The following is a 21,597-nucleotide window of genomic DNA, read 5'->3' as shown; positions in this document are numbered from 1 at the left end:
AGTGAGGCCCTGTTTCTAAATAAAATATTTAAGGGCTGGGATGTGGTTCAGTGGTTGAGAGCCCCTGGGTTCAATCCCCAGTACTTAAAAAAAAAAAAAAAAAAAAGAGCTACAGAACTCCCCAGAGTATTTAACCTCAGTTTAACCAACCACCTCACCTTTCTATGAGTTAAAATCAGGATGTTCATCTAGAGTTCCTATCTGTATGAAACACAGATAAGTTTTTCAGTATAAAAACACTGAAACTTCAAATTTTCAAGTGAGAACTTGTAATTCATGTTAATTCACTCTCAATTTTAAGATCTGAAGGACACTAACCTAGGCTGCAGTGTTGCTGCTCTTTTCTGAACTCTCAAGAGCCCCTGAAGTAGAAATGAGGGAATTTTAAAGAGTCATTTAAGAAAACTCCCTGATGCTTAGAAAGCCAAACCATTATAATGTAGGTAGGCGATGTATGGATTAAAAAAGAAAGAGAAAGAAAAACCAAAAAAAGGTAATAAGTTTTTATGGTTTTGTTTTGATTTGTTGTGGTACTTGGGATTAAACCCAGGGGCACTCTATTACCAAGCTGCATCCTCAATTTGAGACAGAGAGTTTTCCTAAGATGCTGGCCTCAAACTTACAATATTCTTGCCTCAGCCTCCTGAGTAGCACCATCAAGCCCAGCAGGTTTTAAAATAAGGCAGAGAGGTCAGACATTTCACTTTAATGCTGAAGAGGAAAGTAAAGTTCAAAGTCACACAAAGGCTGCAGGGTTTGCAGATTCAACCTTGGAAATCAGAAGGAAATAATGAGTGATATCTGGGGTATATGCCACCCTGGGGTATATGGCATTGGAAAAAAGATAGCTGCCATTCAGTTCTAGCCAAGTGCACTTCCATGCAGGAATATGGGCCCAGTGTGGCATATCTTCTGACTCTCCAATCAGATAATTATGATAAAACTTTTATTTATATATGTATGAATGTAAGCATGCTGGATAGAATCAAACCCAGGGCTTTGTGCATGCTAGACAAGCACTCTACCAATGAGCTATATCCCTAGCCCAAATTTAAATCAAAGAACTTTTTCATTATAAAAATTTTAAGAAAGAAAATTAATAGTATCAGGGATCAAAAAAATTTACTAACTACATGTCAGCAGGCAGTTTGTGATAATGTAGACTAATTTTCCAAATCCCAGTCTAGTAGTAATCTCATACTTCTTGGTACAAATATCTTATAAAGAAATGCTTAGCATTCCCTAGGACATTCAACAAAATAAATATTAGCTACTCCTAGAAACAGACTTTGGACCTAGAAATGGTATTTGGAGTATTAATTGGAAAAGTGGAAAGAAAAGACATTGTAGAATTATACAAATATTAGAAAGAATATTAATACTTTGATTGTGTTGTGTCAGGACTTAGAAGAGTGAAATGCTATTAGTTTCTTCTTTTTCTACCTAAAACTCAAATGCTAGAATAGGCTGAGTTACACTACAGTGTGGGAAAACAATTGATTATCACTTAAAATATGGTTTCTAAATTTGTTACTACATATTAAGCAGGTTGACAAATAACATTGTATCCCTGGTTTGATAACTATAAAAAATTTCAAGAAAAATGATAACAAAGACAATACTAATTACAAAGTATGCAGGTAACCAGGGTTAAATAAGATCACCAAATAGAAGAAATGATTTCTTTAGAAATGATGGTTAATATTAGTAGATACCAAGTATGTGATGTGGCTGATTACAATCAAAGTAAAATGTAACTGGCATAGTAAAGTATCACTTTATAAGACAGTCAATTGGATCAGTTCATTGTGAGAAAAAGAACATTTCCTTTCCCTTCTCACTTGTGATCCGAAGATGTAATTTACCTGAAGAACGTTTTTTTTTTTAAAAAAATACAAAATATCTATTAGTTTTATATAACATTAAAATCTTACCCAAACTGATGTTCAGGTTTACATAAATATATATAGATATATATTTTTTAAATCCCAGAAGTCAAGACACACCCCATAGGGGTATGTGGCCAGCACAGGTAATCATTTAACTCTGGCTATTGTTTGTTGTGAGGTGGGTGGGTCGATGACCTAAATTTATAGTTGTCAGTTTTTAATCCCATTCCCATGAGGAAATCTTTGCCTTTGTTCAAATGAACAAAACTCACCTCCAAACTAACAGAGGTATGTTAAGACAGCTGGCACAATAGGGCTTAGAGAAAATGGTTCTTATACAGTCTCTCAGGCTGTTAGTCATCTTGACATAAGGGAGTCAGCATCCACGGTGTTTAGAAGGTAGAGTTCAGGCTGAGCTGTCAATCCCAGGTGGTACTAAGGACAAAAAGGTGAAAGAGAATTAGACTGATTTTCAAGTAGTTAAATACTGAAATGGGTATTTAAGTACCTATAGTCAGCATATTAATTTAAACCTTTTTTAGTACTGCTATGTTTTTCTTTCAGAAAAGACATAGTTAACGCATGATTTCTGATATTTAAAATGATAGAGCTGCTGAGATAGGTAAGGATAAAGATAGTGCCAATGTCCTCAGTAAAAGAGGCACACTGCCCCACGTTGGGACTTCAGACTAGGATGAGAGCAAACATGCACTGTTTTGTATTTTCATTCTGTATGTATTGGAAATCAGATTTCAAACTGTCTAACTCCTGAGCATTGTAATCCTGACCCCATTATCCTTTGACACCCAAACAGAGAAAAGCCTTTTACTTAAAAACAAAAAGATAATGTAATGACAGACAAGATAACCTATGGGTCTCAAATCTTTGCCAAACTGAATAAGGGTCATCTCAGCTGCTTTTTTTTCTCCCCAGTAACAGGGGTTAAACCCAAGGGCACTCTGCCACTCTCCCAAGGCCTTTTTATTTTTTAATTTTTAAAATTTTAAGACAGGGGTTGGGGTTGTGGCTCAGTGGTAGAGCACTTGCCTAGCATGTATGAGGCACTGGGTTCGATTCCCGGCACCACATAAAAATAAAAACAAATAAATAAAGTATTGTGTCCATTTGCAACTAAAAAAAAATATTTTAAAAACAAAATTTGAGGCAGGTGTGTGCCACCATGACCAGCTTTCACCTCAGCTGCTTTTAAACATTTCCACACCCCACTAGTACAGAACTGAATCCAGATGATTTGTGTTGAGATCTGGGAAGTTATAGTTTTTCTTCACTCTTTTTCTTTCCCCTGAATATAACTTGAGACAGTCACTGAGTCTCATTTTAGCCTTCGGTTATTACTCAGGACTTCAGGAACGTCACTGCCCTGGACCAACAGCCTGTAAGTTAAATGCAGAATGCAGACTATAAATAGAAAGAATTATTGCTATTACAGGATAGAGGAAAAGGCCCTGGAGTTGGCATCAAGCCCAAAATCCATCTCTTCCTATGATGCTAGTCATGTAATGTATCCTTCTGGAGCCTTATTCTACTGATTGGTAGAATGGAAATAAGTGTTACATTGGAAAATGACAAGTACAGTAATATCCTTTCTCATACTACTCTATTTTAATAAATATACACAAATTTCACATTACTAATTGCCCTGTATAACCTCACAGGAGTCATCACAATGAAGGTGAAAAGATGACATACACCAGATGGTGCCGAGCACTGAGCCATTCTCAACTAGTGGGCTAGGAAGATGCTGGATGACCCTGGCCTTAGGGCAGGAAAACAGTTCTTCAGACCAGCTTGCTTCCTCACTTTAGTGCTTTATATCACAAGTTTCACTAACTAACAGCAATTGTCAAGACACATTGACAATTCATTGAAGCCTTTCCCAAAGACAGTGGGCTTCCTCAAAATGCAGTAAGCAAGGGCTGCATTTATAGTTCAATGACACCATACAGTGTTATCTCTTAGATGACTTAGAACTCCTTCACTGAAGATTGTCATGTGGTTATGAGACATTGAGAAATGGGGCTCAGTGGCACAAGAATAGGCTAAAATGGTGACAGATAACGTGAATGAGTCAACCTATTATTAGGTTTTAGCTATTATCAGTTTAAGACCACAAAAGGCCCTGACCATTTTCTAAGCCTGCCCAAAGCATTCAAACTTACTTCTTAAAATTTAACACAGGGACTGGGGCTGGGGCTCAGAGGTAATGTGCTTGCCTAGCATGCATGAGACACTGGGTTCAATCCTCAGCACCACATAGACATAAGTAAAGGTATTGTGTCTATCTACAACTAAAAAAATTCTAAAAAAATTAGCACAGCCAAAGTCTACCAGTTGGCAACTTCTGATCTAAATCATATTCAAGCATTAATCAGAGTATCAAGCAAATGATTTGATGAGTTGGTGTTGCTAAACAAAACTTGGTGTCTTAATCCAGTATGAATAGTACACTATAATACAAGATGGTTTGAGATGAACATGTGGGCTCTGACATTAAAAGAGAAACTGCCCACTGCCCATTTACTAGCAATGTCATACAGGTGAGTTACTTTTGGCTTTTCATTTGCCTCATTTATATAGAAGTTAATCCTCTTTGTTATAAGGTTTGAATGAGACAACGCAAATGCTCAAACCAGAACTAGCACATGGTAATAATTTAGCCATTCTTACATTCAATTCATATGCTAAAGTGCTGGGCAAGACTAATATGCTTAGATTCATTTGTCTTAACAATGAAGAGGCAAAAGTATTCTGAAGGGCAGAGTTAGAGGAAATATCTCAAATTGGGGTCTTCAAATTGTTTTGTATCCTATTAGTTCTGAATAAACCAAAATTAAGAACAGAGAACTAAGTGAAGGACACCAATATGGAGAAATTCTACAGGATTACTTAGGGTATTCAACTCCTATAAGAAGGCAGAGATAGCTTTAAACACAAAGGAAAAATGAAGTTCTAATGACACTCTTGGGATAAATCAAGTGCTGACTTAGATTTTCCCATCATATGTCTGGGGACAGGGCCAGAAGTTTGTTATGCCTGAGCTTTGCCTTTAACAAAGGGTGCCAATATTTCCATTTATGTCAGAGCTGCCAAAAATGTCCATGTTTACACGGTACTGAGGATTAGAACCCAGGGGCATTCTACCACAGAGCTATGCTTTGAGCCTTTTTTCTTTTTTAATATTTATCTTTTAGTTGTAGTTGTCAATATTTTTATTTTATTTTTACGTGGTGCTGAGGATAGAACCCAGGGCCTTGCACGTGCTAGGCAAGCGCTCTACCACTGAGCCACAACCCCAGCCCTACTCTGAGCCCTTTTTAAATTTTTCATTTTGAGATAAGGTCTCACTAAGTTGCCCAAATTTATAATCCTCAAACTTGTTACCTCAAACTTGCAATCCTCCTGCTTTAGCCTCCTCAGTAGCTAGAATTACACACATGCACTATCATGTTTGATTTGACAATCCAGTTTTTATTTTGTGTGTGTGTGTGTGTGTGTGTGTGTGTGTGTGTGTGTGTGTGTGTGTGTGATGTTGGGGATCAAACCCAGGACCTCTCACATGCGAGTAGGCACTTTACCACTAAGTCACATCCCCAGCCTTCTCATTTGTTTCTAATCTAATTTTGGTTTCTTTCCTCATACTAATTTTTGGTGGCAGCAAATACAGAATGTAAAACTACTTAAATGGCGAGACAAGACTAAAAAGAGACAAATATTTACCTTATAATACAGAAAGGTAGGATTAAACTTCAAGTTTAAATATGGTAAAGGTGTGACTTTTAGGTATAGCCAAACAATCTACAAGCCCAAATTTGTAATCCTAGATGTGTAAACAGAAATTAGTGTCTTGGTGAAAACTAGCCAGTCATCTTTTTTTTTTTTCCTTCAGTAATGGAGATTGAACCCAGCTGTGCTCTACCACTGACTTACATCCACAGCCCTTTTATATTTTTATTTTGAGACAATGTCTCGCTAAATTGCCAAGGCTGGCCTCAAACTTGTAGTTCTACTGTTGAAACCTCTTGAGTTACTGGGATCACCAATATGTGTTACTGTGCCCAGCTCTAAACCCAACCTTTTGGTGACTAAATCCATTTAATGTCTCTATCCCTTCAAAGAGAGAAGCACTAAGTTGTATGGGTTTAGTGTGTCATTCCAGATGGTAACTAATATTTCAGTATTTCTATATCAAAGTTGTTGAGACACCATTAATAAAATATTTCAAGATTTAAAATAAAAGCAAACAATAACCAGGAAACCAAATTGGAAAAGGAAAAAAAATTTTAATTACAAATCAAGTTCACATATTGTTAAATGGGTACTAAAAGTTTGGTTTTAACCACTTCTAACATCACTAGCTCCTAGAACCTCACAGGAGCCAAATTTAAACTTTTTCACCATGCCTATTAATTTCCAGCATATTGTAGCAGTACAATTATTTCATTTATGGACATTTAAGTCACATTTAAGGACAATAAGAACCACTTTGAAAAAGTACAATTGTATATCCTTAAACATTCCACAAAAACATACTGCCAAAAATAAAAATGCACATGCTGGCATTGGAGGACTTAAATTTCTACACATTGGTTATAACACTCAAAGTACTGGTTGAAGTATACCTTCTCTCTGTGAGGACAGAATGAATTAAGATACTGTTTCTGATGCTGAAAACAGTATAATCATAGCACTATAAAATACAATTTAACTGGGAAGAAACATTCGATCATTATAAGTCGAATAATAAGAATATTAGCTTTTGCCTGGATTCCTAAATGTTTATAAATTTAAGATTGGCTGGACCCTCCAGGCCCAGAGCAAAGGCAAATGTTACTATACAACCTTTACAAGGATTTTTATATATATATAATTTTGGATTTTTCCTACTGCAGCCAAATAATAGCTTAACATGTCAGATCTTGATATTGTCAGAATAACTTTAGGACCAGTTTGGAGAATGATGGTAGTAGGGGAAGAGGGCAGGTATGAGGGGGAACAGTTAGTGGAACGGTCATCTGTGATTCTTTACTGCATTACCGCAGGGGCAAAGAAAAATGACAGTCAGTGAAACACAGCACTTTACCCTTAATGCCTCATAAAAGACTGTCTGTGCTTTTGACTATGTGCAAAATGTCAGTAAGAATCTTTTGTAGACTCAGATGAACAGAGAACGTCAATCAACCGGGACTCCAGAAGGAAAGCTCCAAACCTGAGAAGTCCTTCCATGTCATTCCCATTACCGTTCTCACCAGATTATGGCCTCGGAACACTTTTGCTTATTGATCTCCAACAGACAAATGTGATTTGATTTGACAGAATCACACAGCCTTAGGCTCCACAAGTAAAAATGTCAGAAGTGGCTGAAAGAGCAGCAGCTCCATGCTGAAGACACCCATTTCCTCTAACTCCAGAGCTCCGCCATGTGGTCTGTTTTCCCTCTGAGGGAACTGCTGAAGAGAGGTAGCCTGGTGCCACCTTGCTGAGGGAACTTGGAACCACAGTGACAACTACTGACTTGCTGACACAGCATGCTTTGTAATGGTTAGGTCCATATAGCTCCTGAGACTGCTTTGCAAGACATCTTGAACATGCAGCTGAGTGTTGCATCAGAGAAACATGATTTGGGCAACAGGTGTCTTTCAGGAATAAAGCAGATGGTTCTTCTTTCCCTTCTGAATCTTCTCTCCCCACCCCCAAAGTCTCATGAGAAAGTCAGTTTATAAATGCTGCTATCTTTTTCTATCACCTCCCTGTTAGAGGAGGAGGGTGACGTTTTTATAACTACATGTACTCAAGAGTAAACGTCAGGAAAGTTCTGTGGTAAGAGGTGTTATTAACCTCAGACTCCCACAAAAATCCTGGTAACCTTTCAATCTCTGAGAAAAACCTTCAGACGTGATTAGTAACCACCAGGTACAGGTGGATTTTGCTGTTTGTTCATTTTTTACCTTCATTATGCATTCCCACCCCACTTAACTTCTGCTGAGAAACTTAAAGTGGAAGAAAGTTAAAAGAATCCTGAGCCTGACAGAGGCAGAGCTATCTTGATTTTATATTTTATATGGATGAAATCACTAGTTGAGATTTTTATAATTAAAATAATTGAAAGGATATGCATAAAAATATTTCTCAGCCTCTCAAATCCATTATCTTCTGATAAACAAAACTTACAAAACTACCACATCTGTACTTGGTATTATGAAAAATTCTACTATATTTCTAACTTTTTAAAAAACATAAAAGCTGGTTTAGAATTATGCATGAGAATTTTCCTTCAAAAGGCTAAAATAAACTGGCTCTTGGGTAGCTACTTAAGAATTTAGTGTTGGAATTACAGCAGCAAATATTAACTTTTCAAAGATCCTACCTAATCCAGTTCTTAGATCTCAGGTAGGATGTCAGAAAGGGAAACAAACAAACAACATTAACAAACAAACAAACAAAAAAAAACCCTTCATCTTTCAAATGAACATGAAACAAAGGCTTTTCCAACCAGAATTTGAGTCTGTGCAACAGCACATACTTGTGGCTATGTTCACACAGTAAACCATAGAAACACACTGGCTCTGATGGCTACCTGCGGAAGACAGACAGACTGATCCAGTGTTTATTTAGTATAGTCACTGGTGGCTTCTTCAGTCATCAGGACTTTAGAGATGCTTACCGTGTGACCACAGTCCAGGAAGGACATGCCCAGTGCAATCAAACATTGCCAACCCTAGAAGATAAAACACAATCATCATTCACCAGGCTCTGTGAAAAACCCTCTCACCCAGCATGACTGCTCATAAGGTTCTGCTCAGATGCAACTGATCCCTTCCTTAAACATCCAACTTTGTCCACCTTGGGGATTTCTACAACTAAGGTTGCCCAACTAACTCTCCCAACCCCATGCCCCCTTCAAAACTTCCTGGAATCTGCCTTCCTCAACAAGTTTGTCCTGCTATTTAAATATTGAGTTCTCTCTGTTCCTGCTGCTCTGTCTGTGGCTTATTTCTCTAACCCTGATGACCACTTTGTTTCAGTCTCCTGCAACTCCCCATCATAAGGAATGGGAAGAATAACCGACAAAGACAATGGCATAGTCTTCTGAGCTTCTCCGTGAAGTTCTATTTGGGAGATAAACAGCAGAAATCTTCACCTTGGAAAATGGAACTTCAACAATCACACTAGCAGTCTCACATTGACTAAGGACAATTCAGCAGCTTCATACACAATTTATATGAAGGAAGGATTCCCCTGACTAATAAGGAAATCTTCAAAGCAACTGCAGTCAAGGATATATTCAATTACTTAGATTTCCTAGATCCTAGGGTCACAATAACCCTTGTTTGACTGAGGTTTATTTGGAAAGGAAAGAGAATGGATATTCCAATCTAAGACACACTTTTCCAATATTCACTAATGTTGTTTTTTCAGTCAGATACCTAACCTGTGGCAAACACTGGCATGAAGAATAGGTTAATGTTCTAGAGATCAATAGCACATCTCCAGCCTCCATTTTTAACCATTTCTGTAGCAGAAATGGCAAAAATCCTGCTGCTTCTTATTCCCAACCCTCGTGTTTTCCAGAGACACCTGTTTAAACTAGGGAGGTAGATTTTTTGTTATTGCTATAACTATAGCAATTTTCACTAATATTAGCAATGTTAAAGATCAGGAAAACAGAATACATAATTTCATGTTCCCAAGACAACTACAATTATCATTTTTACAGAATTTACTCCAGACTTTAAAAAAAAATTTTGGATAATTTGGGTACAAATAATTTTGCATTCTTTTTGCATTGTTGCTATAGTTTTATAACCAGGATTTTCCAGATAACTCCAGAATAATTCAAAGGGAGAATACTATTTACTTACTTCCTTAAACAGTAAGTAGTAGAGCGGTGCCAAGCCATGAGCCTATCTGTATCCCACCCCAGTGCTCTAAATCTCACTGCTCAGTCCCCTTCAATTCCATCTTCTACTACTCTCCACTCTATATACTGCTACCTTTTTTTAATTTTCTCAAACATTACTACACCCTCTTTTTAAAAATTAAGAAGACTATAAACAAGTGTTAGAAACAGAATAATGCTAGCCCTGAGGAACCAAAGTAAATAAAATGATTAGAAATATAAATAGCTGATTATTAAACTACCTCAATGACCAGGAGGCAGAGTGCCTTGTGCTCTTTAGGGTCTATTCATTTCTGAATGTCAGGTAGCTGACTTCTACCATCCCAGATACCCATGCCCCTGCCTCATCAAGACTGTACTTACCAAGTAGAACACAAACCCCAGATAAGCCACACTGATCACAGCCGCCACGACATACAACACAATGTGCCCTAGTTCCTGGACATAAACCACTACAAAGTACATGTTGATAGAAGACACAATAAGGACCAAGATCCCACCAGCAATCCTCCAGCCTCTGTGAAAGAATCAACACAGTCACTGGTGGAAAAATTCAGTCTGGCCATAGACAGAAAAGGAATTGGCATTTTGAGGGATAAACAGGGCAAGAGTTAGAGTCACTGCAAAAGGAACTGAAAAATAGTTCTTACTATGTCCCAGATTTGCTTAAATAAGTCAGACAATTATAGGAAGAAGGAAAGAAAAAAGTACTATTAAGTAAACCCTAATATTTAAGACTATAGAAAAGTAACAAGGCTTAGAAATACAAAGAGCCATCTGAGGAGAGTCCTTTGAAATGCAACAATTCATTTCAAATATTCCATATCCACTTAAGGTATATATAAAAGGCATTAACTTATGCCTTACTAAGATCAGTGGCTAAAGCTGAAGAGTTAAAGCCCCAAAACTGAACTAAAAAAGGGTTTTCTTGCCTTTACTATATTTATATTCTCCATTTTCTAAGCCAAAGAGGAAGCAGATAGCAATCACCTCTCAAAGCATATAGTTCCCCTATATAACTCATTTCTCAGTGAACTATTGATGCCCTTCTCCCACATATCAGCATCCTCATGGTAGAAGTAGGATGAGTACACTCACATTCCATTGGAAAAGTCATTCATTACTGGCCGCAAGCTTGTGAATGTGAGAATGGGTATGAGAGCAAAAGGAAGCTGGAAAACAGAACAGTACAGTTAGTGCAAGGAAAATATAAAACAGGCCTCTCTTACTTCACGAGAAATAGTTATAACTATCAACCCGACATGCTTCAAAAATTGTTGAAATCTGCCAAGTTGTCATTAACCTAGCATGAATGATGATCTAAGTGTCTTTACAAATACTGCATCTGACTTGTCTTATTAACATACATATGACATACCACCATGTCCCATAGTTCACTTAATGCTTGCTAGATTAATGAACTACAATTTTGTGTTCCATATTTAAGTATATAGTTCAATATATTAAGTATATAGTTCAATTCCCACTCAATAGGACTGAAAAACAAAACCATTCCTAAAACCTACTTAGATGGCAATATTTCATATACATTTTCTGCATTACAAGACCCAGGCCTCTTTCTTCATCTCCATTTCCCCACTAAACCCAACACAAGGCTTGCTACACTAGGGCAGTATTTAATATTATCTGACTATGTGGGATGAGTTTCCCCAGACCCTGCTCACCTGTAAGCTCTGCAGAACATTCAGGAAGTCATTCATCCCTGTTAGATGCTCTACATCTTGGAAGACAGCAACAAGCAGAGTGGGGATGATAGCAATAGAGCGTGTCAGAATCACTCGAGCAAAACGTGACCATTTTAGGTTTAGGAATCCCTGAAAGAAAACACAGGAATAGGATAACAGGCTGGACCAGGAAGAAGAAAAAAGGGGGTTATGGAGAGACCTTAGAAGGGACCAAGAAATATCTAAGGATTAGTCGTCTCCCTCTGTTCAACAGCAGCACATACCTCCATGACAAACTGACCAGAATAGGTTCCTGTCATGGTGGAGCTCTGTCCAGCAGCCAAGATCCCCACTGCCCAGATGTAGAGTGCAGCAGGCCCGAAGTAACATCCCAGCACAACACCCTGGGACAGGCAAGGGAGAAGATATGCCTGTGTCAGTCATCTGCTTAGAAAACACCCAAAACACCATTTCTCTGTGACATTTCTCCCTCTTCTTTGCCAAGAATCACCTCACTAGAAACTATGCTAGGCACTGTCCCAAAAGTAGGCTCAGGTCTTGATCTGATTCTAGAGGCTTTCAGTCTCAACAATTGCTGGATGGTCCTTCATTCCTCAGTCTACTCTCTTCACTTCTCTAAGCGTCTAAAGTCTTGATCTCCATCTACCATCTTAAATTCTGAAAAAACATAAGCCTAACCACATTTCCCAAATTGTTCTCCTTAACACACTCTTCTAGAAAATGGCAAAAGTGCAGGAACAAGTCAAATAAATATGGGAGATGCTGTATACTATATATTCAACTCTTGGAAGGTCACAAAGGGACCACTTAATGGGACAGAAATCCCCTATAACTAAGAAAAAAAGGGGGTTACGGAGAGACCTTAGAAGGGACATTTTCTTTATTCCTTTTTTAAAAAACTGTATTGGGGATTAAACTCAGGGCACACAACCATTGAGCAACATTCCCAGTTTTATTTTAAGATAGGGTCTCGCTAAGTTGCCCAGCCTGGCCTTGCAATCCACCTGTCGTAGCCTCCCATGCCACTGGGATTACAGGCATGTACTACCACGCCTGACTACATTTTTTTATAGTCACCCCAATTAACATCCTGTAAAAGAATGTACTATTACTATGAGTTTGGGAACAGCTGGCATACAGTCCACCTTTTTCAACTGATCCTCTATTCCTTCCCATGTAATCCAAAATGTTTGGCATCTGGACCTTTAAAATAAATGATACTCCAGGGGAGATAAACCTGCTCAGAAATGAAGTGAAGTCACTAAGACCAGAAAATATGCTGAGAAGATTGAGCCACAAACAAAGAAAAAAAACATAACCTCCAGAGGCTTACCCCTTTGTAGATATCCACAGCCAGAGTTGAATTATCTTCAGGGAAAAGGCCAGCATGGGGACTGCTGCTATTTTTACACACATCAACCTAGAACCCAAAAATGTTTAAGAGCAACTTTTATTTCACAGGCCAGGACCAGATGAGAAAAGCTCTCCAACACATCACATACATGTCCTCTCAAGAGGCAGCTAGAAGACTGGGGTTGTAGCTCTGTGACAGAGCACTTGCCTAGCATGTGTGAGGCACTGGGTTGAATCCTTGGCACCATAAAAAATAGATAAATAGATGGATAGATAGACAAAGGTATTGTGGCCCATCTACAACTAAATAAAATAATAATAATAATAATAATAATAATAATACATAGCTGGAGAAAAAAAACCCTGGATACAGGTGGTGATGGGGACAGAGACAGGCAGCACTCTTACTTGGGATCCTCCTCCACAATTTTTCCACATTCCACACTTTCAAAGAGCATGTCATCAAAGTCTTTACTGAGTTAGAACAGATATGGCAATATATAAACACTGGGGCATTTTAATGAGGACTAGAGGAGAGGCCCTCAAGAAGGCTTCAAACATGAAAGGACACCCAGGACAGGAAGCCCTTAGTCAAAGCAAAGCCAGCAGTCAGAGGTCTTGCTGGCAGGAAATAAATGAGGGTCAAAACTACATAGGCAGTCAGAAATCTGGACACAGAATTCAAAATGACAAAACAAAGCCTATCCTGGTCACACTTTCTATTTCCTGTTTGCCAACTCTTCCCAAGCTGACATCTCAAATGGCAAGACGGACCAGCAAGCAGGCAGAAGTTAATAGGAAACAAAAGGGAATAACAAAGAGCTGAAGAGACTGAAGCCACCTACATGACAGCTGAGGCCAGCTTCCTTCCCAGACAAAAGTGAGAACAGATAGGTCCAGGCTTCTTCAGCCACCACACTATAGGCTGACTGGTGCACAGTGACTGGGGTTGTGGAGTATAGCATGGGGGCCAAAGAACTATTTTCCTGGACTCTTGAGTCAATGTTGTATTTCCCTAACCCCATTCCAGTCTGCATTTTGCCCTAAAACTCAAGACCACCCCTGACCCAGGCTTACTTACCACCTGCTCATTGGTTTTCCCAAAAAATGCTTCAGCAAAGACTGAGACGACAAAGACGTTGATGATGAAGGAAACAAAGAGGGCAATGCAGGATTCAATGAAAAAGTACTTGTTGGCTTCTCGGACTTCCTGCTTATTGGCCCGGTTTACCTGTCTAGACTAGGGAGATAACAGCAGCATTCATTTATGGAGCACATGGAAATGAGTTTCTTGGGAGTATTTCAGGACTTTGGATATCAGTCCTGAAATGTCAGCAGAGAGATTCAGAGGGCAAACAACTGACTAGATGAAATGGGGGAGACCCAAGACTTACCTATATCCTAGTTCACTAAGCAATTAAAAACTCCATTCCCTTGGAAAGCACTGTGCATTTTCCAAATAGGGACCAGTGACTAAGTACTACTGACTCTGAGATATTGTGGCAGCAAGGACCACCGACCTACAAAAACAGGCTGATTTCGGTCCTAAAAATGTACAACCTGACTTATAAAGGTCTCTGAAATCGTCCAGCAAAAGATTGCATAAGATTAACTGATAAAGTATGATTGGGCACCATTACTGCTGACTGCAAGGTCACTTAGCCCTGGAGATTTAAACAAGGTCACTTAGCCCTGGAGATAAAAACACAGCCCAAGAACATGCAGTTTATAAACTTCCAGCCTTGCTCCTTCAGGATTCTAGGAATTGCAAGCTAAGTTCTGTCCCTTGTAATAAAGGAAAAGATCTCATTAACTATCCAGATGGGCAATGACATAAGGGCTTTTGCTCACCTTGACTAAGGCAGAATGTAGGTACATGTTGTGTGGCATAATGACAGCTCCCACGATGCCCACAGCCTGTTCAATCTGCGGGGTCTTACAGCCAGAACAAGATGGCACGAACATGCCCTTGAGAACCTGGCTCTGGCTGGGTTTCACTGTAATATACTACATATCAACATAACAATTATTAGCCTTCATGAAACATGACACAGGAGCATAACATAGTACTAGGGAGCTCGTGGTATCCTTTTCTCCTTGCAACACCTTCTACAATAATCATCTAAAACAGTGAAGGATACAGATCCTCAAAAAACTAAGCAACAGCTAAAAACACTGGCACATGCCTTAGTTCCCAGATATTTGGGAGGCTAAGGCAAGAAGATTAGTTTAGTTCAGAAGTTAGAAGCCAGCTTTGGCAACATAGTGAGAGCTATCTCCTTAAAAACAAAAACAGGGGTCTGGGGTTGTGTTTCAGTGGTAGAGCGCTCGCTTTCCATGTGTGAGACCCTGGGTTCAATCCTCAGCACCAAATAAAAAAGTGAAATAAAGGTATTGTGTCCAACTATAACTAAAAAATATTAACAACAAACAAACAAACAAAAAAACAGAGGGGAAGTGAATGAGCACAGCATGCTTACCTAGGATGTGCAAGGCCCTGGATTCCCAACACACACACACACACACACACACACACACACACAAATACCAAGCAACAAATGAGGCTTACTGCCAGGGAATCAGGGAATTCAAGACTAGATTCTCTAGAAATTCAATTCTTGATTATTAACACTTATGATGTGTCTGTTCACTTACATTAACTTAAAAATCACCTATTTCTGGCACAGTGTATAGTCAAAGTCTCATTCATAAAAATTTCTCATACATCCTTTTCCCAGATTCAGCATTTTTCTTGGAAACTTTAGGCCAAACTGCATAATCAACTCATAGATTAGATACAGTTTTTAAAGTTTAGCCAGGCCAGTAAGCAACAACTAGACAGAGAAAAGTGCTATTAATGCAAATAATGGTACTGACTTCTAAGAATATCTGATTGGGGCACAAAATAAACCAAGAAATATTCACTGTATCACCTATAATTCATTAACTCTTTGGATACAAAGAAAATTTAAGCTGAAATTAATATAAACTGAATAAACAAAAACAGAACCACTTTTGGCTAGCAATAAGAATAACCATGCAAACCCCTCCCTAACCCTCTCCAAGGCTGTTCTACTGTCAGGATGGCCAATTTGGCACCAGGGAGCCTATTCTGGAAAATTCTATAGCATCTCGTCATTTTGGACTAGGAATCTCTCAAGGCCTTCCTGCACATGGATATTGACTATAGATTATATTCCTTCAAAATAAATAGCCCAGGGCTGAACTGGCTTTTTGTTGAAACATGCAATACCATTAAACCATCCTAGCAGTGTTACTGTCTTTTACAGTGAAAGACTAGACACAAAACAAAACCTGTTTCAAAAAACTAATGACGAGCATGTAACACTTGCCTCATATCCAAATGTGAGGGCCATAACTGTGATGAGAAAGCCAAAAAATGCTTCTAGCTTCCGCAAGCCTAAAGGGGAAATGCAGCAGTGAGCTCAAAGAAGGCACTTCCCCAGCAGCCATGTAATGGAAAGTGGCTCCTTTGATTGCCATCCTCATTCCCACTCGCCTTACCATATTTGTCCAAAAAGAGAAAAACAAAAGTATCTGCGATGGTGATGAGAACTCCACCCCACAGGGGAACCCTAGGTTAGAGATCAGAAATGGAGATTAAAGGAAAGAAACATTGAAAAACACCTTCCTCCCACTGATACGGAACACCTAAAAGAAGCTAGGATGTAGGGGAGGAGGGACAGTGTCAGGGAGCCAGGCCTTGGATAGTTGAGGATCAGAGCACTAACTTAAGCATGTTCACTCATGTACTGAGACAGATTTTTTTGGTCAGGAATCTGTAAAGTATAGGTCTTATCCTCAACGAGCTCACTATCTGTGGGATAAAATGACATACAAATAAACAATCAAAATACAAAATACCACAGACTCTATAATAGAAGTATGTATAACCCACCATGGGAACAGAAGACTGCTGGGGGAGAGGAGGGTGGTTCCAGAAAGGCTCCACAAAAGTAATAATACTTCAGTTGAATCTTGAAAATTGAAAATGAGTTGGGTTTTCATTTTTGCCTTTACTTTGGAATCCAGGAAAACACTGTTAACTTTCCAGGGAAAACCCCCTCACCTTCCCACAGACAGGAGATTGATGGCAATGGCTGAGCCAATGACTTCTTGCATATCTGAGCCAATGATTGCCAACTCCACCATCAGCCACAGGATGATCCGTGGGACCTACAAAGCCAAGAGTGAAAGAAGTGGTTCTGATTATTCATTTCTAAGAACTTTTTCTGTAGTTCTAGTCTAAAGGATTGCCAAAGATGATCCTTTATAAGGCTCTCTACTGGAGAGGAATCACCAGAACCTGGCCCTATTCAGTGTATCACTGCACTGTGGTCCCCAGAAGGAAAAGGAAAATGTGCTTCCAGGTTTTGGACTATGTGAACCAAGGTCAGCAAGGCAACTCATTTTACTTTTTTCTTTTTCCTTCCCATTTAAAATAGGAATGGAATTCTATTCACTAATTACCATTCTATTTCTTGCCTAAAAATAATTCTAAAAAGCTTTAGGGAAGAATAGTATGCCAATATGGTATAAGGGTCAAGAGAGAAAAGAAAACGACTGCAAAAGAAAACACCTATTTTGACCATAGCTGGAGTTAACAAAACAAATATGAAAAGCCTGGGGGTGGGGGTGTGTCATTTCTAAAATAATAATAATACACATGGCAAGTGAAAACAGATAAGCAAAAAGACCAGGATAAAGTAGTTGGAATTGGGTGGCATGTAGTAAAGTAGGAAAACACATATTTAATTAATGTTCTCTCACTGAAACCATAAAAAAATACTTTCATATGAAGAAAGAGAAGCTAGAAGAAATTATAAATTACCAAGGTTGTTTTATTTTTGTTTGTTTTTTTCTGTACTGGATATTGAACCCAGGGCTCTTCACCACTGAGATACATCCCCAGCCATTCTTTTTTTCTTTTTGAAAAATTTTTAAAAATTTGTTCTACTACATGATAGTAGAATACATTTTAGTACATCATACATAAATGAAGTATAACCTCTCATTCTTCTCATGGTACATGATGTAGAATCACACCAGTCATGTAATCATAAATGTACATAGGATAATAATGTCCAACTCATTTTACTGTCCTTCCTATCTCTATACCCCTCCCCTCCCTTCACTCCCCTCTGCCTAAAAACAGAGGTATTTATTTTTCATTTTGAGACAGGTTCTCATTAATTTGCTGAGACTGGCTTCAAAATTGCAATCTTCCTGCCTCAACCCTGAGTAGTTGGAATTATAGGTATACATCATTGCACTTGGCCCAAGGTTTTTTGAAAAACAGGCAAGAGTACTTAATATTTGTAGCCATCAAAAGAGCTTAAACTTCAAGGACACATGAGAAATAGGTCAGTATCTTATCCAAAGATGAAGCTATATTTAAAATGTCTTCCAGGACCACTGGGGGATGTAGTTCAGTAGTAGAACACTTGACTAGTATATGCAAGGTTCTGGGTTTGATCTCCAGCAATGAAAAAAAAAAAAAAGTCTTCCAGACACAGTGTATTCTTGCCTTAGACATAGTAAGAAGGTCCCAAAACAACCTAAAGGAATCTGCAAAAATAGTATAACTCCTGGAGTGACAATAAATTTAAAAATACTTCACAAATACCCAAATCCTACCACATATGCTGTGTAGTAAAAGGAAAAAATTGACCTCTTTCAAAGTAATAGCAAAATAAACAATAAAGAAGAATCATATAATGAAAACTGATGGAGCAACATGGAGGGCTTGGGGAGAGCACCCTTTCCCTTCATGGGATGGGCACTGCTAGATTCCAGAAAGTGGAGTAAATGGTTTGCTCAAGCAGAATTTCTAACATTCTGGAAGCAAGTGAACTTTATGTTAGATTTTGAAGATTGAAGGGAAACATGGCTTGGCAATAAGAGGGGCAGCAGGAGTTCCCTTAATACTCCAGTTCAAGTCCTCCAATGTCTCAGTATACAGTGGGGTCAACACATATTGCCAGATACATAGATTACCAAATGGGTGAGACACAAATAGGACAGAACACTGCTCACCTTGGGATACTGACGGTGACACACTTCAGCAAGATGTAGCCCAGTTACCACTCCCAGTCTAGCTGCAAGGCGCTGAAGCAGCAGACCCACTATGGTGGCCAACAGAAGAACCCAGAGCAGCTAAGAACAAAAAAAAATTCCCAAAGTATTCATCAGACAACTGGGTGTTTTTTTTTGTTTGTTTGTTTGTTTTGTTTTGTTTTTGGTTTGGCTTTGGCAATATTAAAGGGAAACACTACATGCTGGAAAAGCCCATGTCAAACATCAAAATAATCTGAGCTCTCAGTACCATGTTCCTTTCTGAGCTGTTTCTCCCACTGTAATTTCTCCTTTGTTCAAGAAAATTACATGGATTAAAAAAAAAAAAAAAACAATACAGGGTCTAGTGGAGTAGGAGCACCAATCACCTGTATAGATGAAAATCCATATTCCTTTGACTCCCCCAAAACTAAACTACTTCCTATTGACTGCAAGCCTCACTGATAAGGTAAATAGTCAATACAAAGCATAAGGATCATATATGGTGAAAAATGCATGAGAACTTCAACAAATCACTTTTTACTACAATACACAATTTATTAGAAAGAAGAATTGCTCACACAAAGATGATCAGTCACACAGCATGTTAGGTGGAAACTCACAACACTTCAGCTCACCACAACAGCAAAAGTAGGTGGCTACAAAATTACTGCAGAAGTACATAATTAATTTTAATGTAGTTATGATTTAATATCACATCCTGATATTTCCTTGCATGTCCATCAACTGTAATTAGCAGCATGTATGAACTGTGTAAGTTCTAAATAAATTTAATTTTTTACAACAGATTTGTATATATTTCCCATCTGGTATTTTTATTTTTGTGTAGATAAAATAGTTTATCTACATTTATTTTATGCATTTATGACATACCTAACATTTTCTTCAATATTTCTAAGTTATACAGTTCATCTCTTGAGTTTTTTCAAATGGTCAAAAATCTCAAAAAAGAGAATCCACATACAAATAGATCCATGCAGTTCAAACCCATGTGGTTCAAGGATCAACTGTATCTGCATGTAACCCTTGAAGCTGCTAGCCCACAGACAGGGTAGAGGAAAGGATTTAGGGTATAGTTTGTGTTTAAAAGGGCAGGGGTAGATGTAGATGTTCACCTTAAATCCAGCCACTGCTCCAGACTGCAAATCGGATTCAATATTTCCTGGATCCAGATAGGCAATGCTCATAAGAAAGCCAGGTCCCGTGAATGCCCAGAGTTTACGAAAGCTAAAACAAGAATACTATACAAGAGAAGAGAGGAGCTCAAACTAAGTGTCACCTCCAAACTACTGATTTAATTTATCTATTATTGAATTACACATGAATAATCAATATCAGCTTCACAAGAACAAAGCCTAAGGGTTAGATATTGAATGGGTCCAACTTTCACTTCATCTTATCCATCTCTTATTGACAAGCTGATCATTTCTCTAAGTGAGAGCCCTTGCCTTCCATGCTCTTTCCATCAGCATCTCATTCTAAAATCAGACTAATAAAATCAGTACCTTTGGTCCCAAGCACTATCTAAACAGGATTAAGAGCCACATGTGGGGACAGGGGAGCTCCCTAGTACCACTTAGCAACTAACTGTGTTTCAGGCCCTCATATTCCTTAATAATTTATTTATTCTAATTTAAAAATCTAGTCTTCAGAGATTGGCTACAAAAATGAGACCTGAAGCTATTGAGCATGTGTCATCTAGTAAATCTTTCACACACAAGCTTTCCCTAGACAATAATATGCTGGTTCAAATATGTCACCAACCTCCTCCTCAGGAATGGCAATCTTCTCATCAAAGTAGGTGGTGAATGGCTCCTCCGACTGCCCAGTGGACTGTGGAAGTGAGGAGTTACTATAGGCAGCATTGATGGCACCAAGACTGGCAGAGTCCCCATGGTCTCCAGAAGCACTGTCTGAATTAACATATTTGAGAAGAAATGAATTAAAATGAGCAAAATACACTAACAACTCATATTAAGTAATACTGAAATTCAATCTTTTTTCTTTTTCTTTTTCTTTTTGGTGGTGCTATAATGCTGTATCTAACCCAGGGTCTTAAAATCTCTGACATCTAAAATGAAATATTTTTAATACCTGAATACACAAGAGACTAATCTGATCTAGCTTGATAGATTTTTTGTAGTTTATTATTACCTATATTTTAAAATAAACTTTTCTTTGACTAGATAATACATTCACATGGTAAAAAACTAAAGTAATACAAAAAGCCTTACATTATTCAATTCCCCTCAGCCTGCTCGTCCTGTCACTCAGCACTGGATCAGTTTTAACACTAATCTCTCAGTGGTTTTCCTACTCCATACTCCTACTTGGTAATTTTAGGATCATTTCATTTTCCCCTAAAAGCATTGACATCTAGGACTTGAAATATAACATTCCCAGACAAACCCCACTAATAACCTAAAATCCTAACATTTAAAAGAAAAAAAGTCAGTCAATCTACTGAAACATATCTACCTCACCCAATTATTTGATAGGACATACTCAAATAAACATTCTTGGACATTACACCTCTATCAGGTTTCTCAAAAAATATACAAGTTACAAAATCCTGCCACAGTTTAAGGTAAAATCTGATGCTGTGGGCAACCACCGAGTAGGAACACTTTGCATC

General features: G+C 38.3%; 1 protein-coding gene across 2 annotated transcripts in view; it reads right to left on the bottom strand.

Moving 5' to 3' along the window:
- Positions 1-489: 489 nt before the first annotated feature.
- Slc11a2 (solute carrier family 11 member 2) overlaps positions 490-21,597 on the bottom strand; it is a 32,801-nt gene continuing 11,693 nt past the window's right edge. Inside the window, exons 3-17 of one of the 2 annotated variants that reach the window (XM_027949997.3) lie at positions 20,727-20,875; positions 20,078-20,203; positions 18,924-19,043; positions 16,957-17,063; positions 16,392-16,462; positions 16,220-16,287; positions 14,718-14,873; positions 13,948-14,106; positions 12,847-12,933; positions 11,777-11,896; positions 11,493-11,642; positions 10,906-10,979; positions 10,171-10,324; positions 8,572-8,625; positions 490-2,324 (exon numbers count right to left, since the gene is read on the bottom strand). In XM_027949997.3, coding sequence (XP_027805798.1) covers positions 2,247-2,324; positions 8,572-8,625; positions 10,171-10,324; positions 10,906-10,979; positions 11,493-11,642; positions 11,777-11,896; positions 12,847-12,933; positions 13,948-14,106; positions 14,718-14,873; positions 16,220-16,287; positions 16,392-16,462; positions 16,957-17,063; positions 18,924-19,043; positions 20,078-20,203; positions 20,727-20,875 — 1,673 coding nt within the window. In that variant the 3' untranslated portion in view covers positions 490-2,246. The remainder of the gene's footprint in view (positions 2,325-8,571; positions 8,626-10,170; positions 10,325-10,905; positions 10,980-11,492; positions 11,643-11,776; positions 11,897-12,846; positions 12,934-13,947; positions 14,107-14,717; positions 14,874-16,219; positions 16,288-16,391; positions 16,463-16,956; positions 17,064-18,923; positions 19,044-20,077; positions 20,204-20,726; positions 20,876-21,597) is intronic. The other variant, XM_071609842.1, reaches the window with a different exon arrangement.

Source organism: Marmota flaviventris, chromosome 3 (genome assembly GCF_047511675.1).
Source record: "Marmota flaviventris isolate mMarFla1 chromosome 3, mMarFla1.hap1, whole genome shotgun sequence".
Taxonomy (NCBI): domain Eukaryota; kingdom Metazoa; phylum Chordata; class Mammalia; order Rodentia; family Sciuridae; genus Marmota; species Marmota flaviventris.
Note: the sequence above shows the minus strand (reverse complement) of the source record. Positions and strands in the feature narration are given on the sequence as shown.